The following is a 6,230-nucleotide window of genomic DNA, read 5'->3' as shown; positions in this document are numbered from 1 at the left end:
CTCAGTTTTCTCATCTCCAAAATAACACTCTGATAAGATTCTTGGATGTGCTGTAAAGTGCACCCACCCTGGTATTTCTCATTAATCTAAGTCTCAATATCCAAGATTAAAGGTCTTCTTTCCTCTTTTGTTATCATAACAATGAACACTTCTGAGCACCAGGCTCTTCACTGGAGATATCATGTTATAGATTTAGCACAGCCCTGAAAGATGGGTGTGTTGTTATCTGCGGCTTGCAGATGGGGACGTGCCGGCTCAGTGAGGTCAGCAGGCCAGTGAACAGCAGCAGATTCACGCCCCACCCAGTCTGACCCCAAAACCCAGTTTCTCCCCCACTCACCCCCTCTTACCGCTACCTAGAGCCACCCAGGTCCCCTCCCTTGTGATTGGCAGCTCTGATCAGAGTCCCTCAAGAAGTGACCCACCAAAGATGGATGTGGGGAATTCCCTGGTGGTCCAATGGTTAGGACTCCACGCTTTCACTGCCAAGGGCCTGAGTTCAATCCCCTAGTTGGGGAGGTATGATCCTACAAGTCCCGTGGTGTGGGAAAAAAAAAAAAAGTAAGATGTGAAAGTCCTGTCTTCTGCCACCCCCACCGCCATGGGCCGAGTGCTGGGGGAGGCGCTGTGGGTTGCACAACTTCCCCTGGCTGGGGCAACAGGGATGGAACCTCCCCACCCTGGTTTCAGGCAAATTGAAGGAAGCTCTGAAAGGAGCCTCTGTCTACAAGGTACTGGCGGCCAGGCAGGCAGCCCCCACCCAGAGGGTGGCTGGGCAGAACTTGAAAGCACCTGTGATCATACATACCTGTGACAGCTCCCGCGAGGGTGGGGCACCTGGGCTCCAGTCTGGGCCACGGTGGGCAGGCAGGGAGTGGGTGAGGGCCCTCTCTAGCTCCTGACCTCACCCTGACTTTAAGAGCTAGGGTTGGGAGCTGGGAGTGCCAGGGAGCCAAGGCCTGGGGCTTCCTGAAGCTGAGACCCTTGGTGGGGCAGCAAGCAGAGTGGGTCTCAGGAGGAGAGAAAACAAGAGGAGTCCAAGGTGGGAGTCCAACCAGGGGAAGAGCCCTGAGCACTAGAGATGAGAGCCTTACTCTGCGAGTGTCTTACGGGAGACTGTGGGCCAGTCACCTCATCTCCAAACCTGTTTCCTCATTGAAAAAGGAGGGATACAGGACATACGTCAGGAGAAGGAAGGCAGGAGAGAGAGAGAGATTTGTTAGTATTATGGCAGGAAGCATCTTTTCCCAGAGGGGGTAGTGGGGGCATGGATCTCACAGGCAGTCAGACAGGAGGAGCGGGCCTCAGGCTCCAAGCAGTTTTAAGGAACTGCCCCCTTCTCCCAGTCTGTGGGAATATTCAACAGAACAGGCTCTGAGATAATAACCTGCAAACAGGGAAAGGATCATTGGCCCAAATCACACAAACAGCAAAGCCCTGACTAGATTCAAGGTTGCTGCGTTTCAAGTTCCCCTGTCTAGGGCTCCTCCAGAAAACTAGATATAATGGGGAGACTTGACCATAACCTTCCTCCTGACCCCGTCTCAGCACTGGCCCTCAGGGTTTGTGATCTGAGTCTACTCTACTGGGGGTCAGGGGGCAAACGGCCAAACCTACACACACCATTGCAACAGGGACACATATATGCTTTCCTTCCTGCCCACTCCTTCAACTTCAGGGGGCTAATAATAATAGTATATTTATTATCATGTACCCTGGGCTAAAATGTTTACTTGCATTAAGAGGCTGAATCTTCAAACCAACCCAGCAATGAAAGCATTATCATCACCACCATCATCATCCCCATTTTCCCGATGGGGAAACTGAGGCAAAAGACTCTCAACTTGCACAAGTTTATCCAGTGAGTGGCAGAACCTGCATGTGAACTCAGGCGGTCTACCTCCCGAGACTGCCCTAACCACGCTGCTCCTTAAGGCATTATTTCACTGACACGCTGCCGTCCAAATCCTGGCTCGCTCTGCCAGTGCCTAGTTGTGCGGCCTGGGACTCACTGCCCGGCCTCTCTCTGTGTGTCTCTCTCGGCTTTGTCCTCCCCGACTGTCCACAGATCGCGGCCCAGCGCTTTAGCACCCAGGCCTCCGAGCGTACGGCAGTGGGCAGTGCGCCGACATCGGGGCTCCAGTCATTTGTTTTCTCGAACAAGAGAAGGTTCCAGATGTGGGCAGGGCCTTCCTCGCCCCGCCCCGCGCCCCGGTATGCAGTGGAGGGGGGGGGATGCAGGGGGAGGGGCTGCCCCTTGGCCAGTCATTGCCATTAATAGAGACCTGAAACACCGCCTGCTAAAAATACCCGGCTGGAGACCCATAAAAGCGCGGCGGGGTCCGGCTTCCGCCACTTTTCTCGCTTCTCCGAGCCTCCTCCGGACGCACCCAGACCAGCCAGCATGGCCGAGCGCCGAGTGCCCTTCTCGCTCCTGCGGGGCCCCAGCTGGGACCCTTTCCGCGACTGGTATCCGGCCCACAGCCGCCTCTTCGACCAGGCCTTCGGGCTGCCCCGGCTGCCCGAGGAGTGGTCGCAGTGGCTGAGCCACAGCGGATGGCCGGGCTACGTGCGCGCGCTGCCCGCCGCCGCGATCGAGGGTCCCGCCTACAACCGCGCGCTCAGCCGGCAGCTCAGCAGCGGGGTCTCCGAGATCCAGCAGACCGCCGACCGCTGGCGCGTGTCCCTGGACGTCAACCACTTCGCCCCCGAGGAGCTGACGGTCAAGACCAAGGACGGCGTGGTGGAGATCACTGGTGAGCACCCCCCGCCCCACGGACGCCGGCCCCTCGCCCCTCGCGGGTCCCGGGGAAGAGCCCTGGGTTGAAACGTGGGCGGGGAGCGGGGAGAGGGGGCCGCTGGAAAGTGAAAACTTAGCTGAAGACGGGCGGGGGGGTCCGGGGAGCCCCCAGAGTTGGGCCCGGCCTCTTCGCCCTACCCCTGGTCTGTATCCGCTTCTCTGGAGTTGGGGTTTGCTGGGTGTTCCTAAGGGATCTTTTAGCCCTAAAAAGTCTCCACTAAGGAAAGCAACGCCCCCTTCCAGCGGAGACCCCCCCTCAACCCCAGCCCCGCCCCCAAGGGGCCAGGCCCCCCCGCGCCCCACCCTCCCGGGCCTGCAGTCGGTATGAAGAGGGCGTCGCCCTCCCCCGGTCACGCTCCCTACTCCCAGCCCGGGTCCGCGGAGGGGGCGTGTGCGCCCGCCCCGAGCCGCGCTTCCACCCCCACCCCCCACTCGCCAAGCCCCTGAACCCGAACTTTCCCAAAGCTTCTGAGTTCCCGGGACAGTCTCGGGCACCCAGATCTCTCCGTCGGTCTTGCCAGCCCCGGAGTCCTGGCCACCAGGTGGGGCGCGTTTGGCTGCGGGCCAGCCGGCGAGGCCGCCCCTCCCCGCCTCCTCTGACCTACTTCCCCTCCCCCTCCTCCCAGGCAAGCACGAGGAAAGGCAGGACGAGCACGGCTACATTTCCCGTTGCTTCACTCGCAAATACACGTGAGTCCTGGCTCCGGATCTGGGGGGCGTGGGGTGGGGAGAGGGGCGCGCCGGAACGCCCTGGTGTGTAACTCTTGTCCACCCTCTCTGCCCCTCCAGGCTGCCTCCCGGTGTGGACCCCACCCTGGTCTCCTCCTCCCTGTCCCCTGAGGGCACGCTCACCGTGGAGGCCCCGTTGCCCAAGTCAGCCACCCAGTCGGCCGAGATCACCATTCCCGTCACCTTCCAGGCGCGTGCCCAGCTTGGCGGCCCCGAAGCCGGGAAGTCCGAACAGCCGGCAAACAAGTAAAGGCCTTTAGCCCAGCGGCCCACCCCACAAGTAGCCATCACTGACCATCCTCACCCGCCAAACCTCTATGTTTTTTTGATACGTTTACCTTCTGTTTTTTCTCAAATAAAGTTAGAAGCCACTGCCTCAGACCCTGGTGTGTTTGTGAAGGAAGAGGGGTTGGTGCTGGTTGGACATTTGCTGAGGGCCCGCTGGGCACCAGGCCCCAGGCTGGGTCCTGTGGGTGCAATGTCATCCATCCATCACCGGGCATAGCCCTGCCCTCCTCTGCCCCTTGTTCGTTAAGAGAGAAGCAGTGATTGTTCACCGAAGTTAAAACGCGGGGGAGCAGGGGAAACTATGAGAGGCACTTGACCCAGGCTTGGGCACTCAGGAACCACCTGGGCAAGGGGGCAGGTGAGAGGAGGCAGGGCAGGGCTGGGGGAGAGGGCTTCCTGGGAGCTCAGATTCCTGACTTCATCATAGAGGGGCTGGACCAGGTAGACGGGAGGGGAGGTGTGGCCACCCCAGGCAGCTTTCTGAGGGGCGATTCCCCCACCCCGTGTAGGCAGCATGGGGCCTGGGTCCTCAGGTCTGAGAATGCCCCGCAGAGAGCGATGAGCAGGTGTGGCCTAGGTTTTGGTGGAAGAGAGAGGCAAAGACCTGATGGGGGAAGCGGGGGCCGCAGGAGGGCCTGCCTTGCCTGTCCCTGCTAGGAACGGCCACACCTGCCTTGGCCCTCTCCTTTGTCTGTGCCGTCCCCACCACCCTCTCTTACCCACTCACCATCTCCCTGATGAAGGAGGGTCTGGGAAGACCTCGGGGAGGAAGGAAGAAGATGGACGCTTTGGAGCCCAGTCTGAACTGCTCAAGGTCTTGAGAGACCCTACAGTCTTCTCCACCAACAAGGTCCGAGAGCCTGGGGCTGTGGTCAAGACGGACCCTGTTCTGATTGCTCAGCCAGACTTTGCCAGGGCCCCTGAGAGGAGCGGCATCCACAGGGCGGGGCCTTGGGCACCCACCCACAACCATCTCCCCTGACGCTGTCCAGCTTCTTAGTCTCTACTCCTGGTGCAGGCTCCATGTTCGGATACCATGATCTGGAGTGGGCATAAAGGCAAGGCAGGTCCCGGCCCTCCAGGGCCCCGCCAAACCTGGAGGGAGGCCCACAGAGAAATAAACACCTGGAATAAGGGTGGTACTGGCCCAGCTGGCAGCGCAGGTCTGGACCTGTCAGCCCAGTCCACCCACCCTCCCACCGCTGGTTCCCTGAGCTCCGATCTCTTAAATCTTCCGCCCGCCTTCCTGACATGCACACCCCCACGTCTCGGGTGTCTCCTGGATGCCTCCACTTTGCCGGGCCACGACCCAGAGTCAGCCCGTCTGCGTCTCACCCTTGCTCTGCTGGCCGGCGCCCTTGCGGCTGGCAACAGGATGGCCCTGATTTCTTCCACGGGTGTGTCTGGGCCCTCCTGTCTGGTCAGAAAGAGTGATCGCGAGGCCGCCAGCTCCTCCACCGGTGCCCTTGATGTGTAGCAGAGATGGTGCCAAGCCTTTAACAAGGTAATCCTCAGGCCAGCCCTGAGAAGAGGTGCTGTTACTCCTGCTTGGCAACTGGGCAGCAAAGCCTCAAAGAAGTGAAGAGACCTGGGACTTCCCTGGTGGTCCAGTGGCTAAAGCTCTAAGCTCCAAATGAAGGGGGTCAGGGTTCAATCCCTGGTCAGGGAACTAGATCCCATATGCCACAACTAAGACCCAATGCAACCAAATCATAAATAATTAAAAAAAAAAAAAGAAGTGAAGAGACCTGCCTGGGTGCACCCGGTAGTCCTGGAGGGCCATCTGAGTGACCGCAGACACTGGAGAGCAGACGAGCTCAAGACACAGGCCAGTGAGGGGGTGGGGGTGGGGAGCGCGCCTCCACAGCTTTAAGTGCTGCCCAGGGAGGCGCCGTGGGGCCTCAGGAGGAGAAAGACGGGGATGGAGGTGAGCCTGGGGGCCAGGGCCACTCAAGGAAGCCAGCCAGGCTGCAAAACGGAGAGAGCTGCCAGGTCTCAGGAAGACCCAGAGTCCAGGGCCATGGCCGGAGGCAGTGCCTGGGTGCGGTCAGTGCTCCAACTGGAATATAGGTCTAGGGGCTCAGACCGTCCTCTGGGACACAGCCGGGGTATGAGGCCCATAGGAGGCGAAGAACTGGGGCTGCAGTCTCTGTTGGAAACCCAAAATAAGTGATGAGGAAGCAGGGATGGAAGCTCAGTAGGCTGCCTGAGTCGTACCGTCGGGAGCAGGGCAGAGGGAGGACCGGAGTCTGAGGCTGGGCTGGTCCTCTGTATGCTCTGAGCTCAGCTCAGAAGATGTGGGATCTGGGACTTCCCTGGTGGTCCAGTGGGCTTCCACGGTGGCGCTAGTCGTAAAGAACACTCCTGCCAATGCAGGAGACGCGGATCCATCCCTGGGTTGGGAAGATTCCCC

The 6,230-nt window shown here is 59.8% G+C and overlaps 1 protein-coding gene across 1 annotated transcript; it reads left to right on the top strand.

Annotated features, from left to right (window-relative positions):
- The first annotated feature begins 2,279 nt into the window (after positions 1-2,279).
- Positions 2,280-3,910, top strand: HSPB1 (heat shock protein family B (small) member 1). Its single transcript, XM_055410088.2, has 3 exons — positions 2,280-2,756; positions 3,427-3,490; positions 3,590-3,910. Exons 1-3 carry the CDS (start codon positions 2,405-2,407, stop codon positions 3,777-3,779), a joined length of 606 nt encoding a protein of 201 aa, XP_055266063.1. The 5' UTR covers positions 2,280-2,404; the 3' UTR covers positions 3,780-3,910.
- The last annotated feature ends 2,320 nt before the right edge of the window (positions 3,911-6,230 follow it).

Source organism: Moschus berezovskii, chromosome 27, assembly GCF_049115385.1.
Source record: "Moschus berezovskii isolate FMDL1 chromosome 27, NW_MosBer_1.0, whole genome shotgun sequence".
Lineage (NCBI taxonomy): Eukaryota > Metazoa > Chordata > Mammalia > Artiodactyla > Moschidae > Moschus > Moschus berezovskii.
Note: the sequence above shows the minus strand (reverse complement) of the source record. Positions and strands in the feature narration are given on the sequence as shown.

Excerpts from the sequence above, each read along its gene's own strand:
- HSPB1 (XM_055410088.2), top strand. The coding sequence starts at position 2,405 with ATGGCCGAGCGCCGAGTGCCCTTCTCGCTCCTGCGGGGCCCCAGCTGG. Across the intron at positions 2,757-3,426 it reads CGGCGTGGTGGAGATCACTG|GCAAGCACGAGGAAAGGCAG; the intron begins GTGAGCACCCCC and ends CCCTCCTCCCAG. Across the intron at positions 3,491-3,589 it reads TGCTTCACTCGCAAATACAC|GCTGCCTCCCGGTGTGGACC; the intron begins GTGAGTCCTGGC and ends CTGCCCCTCCAG.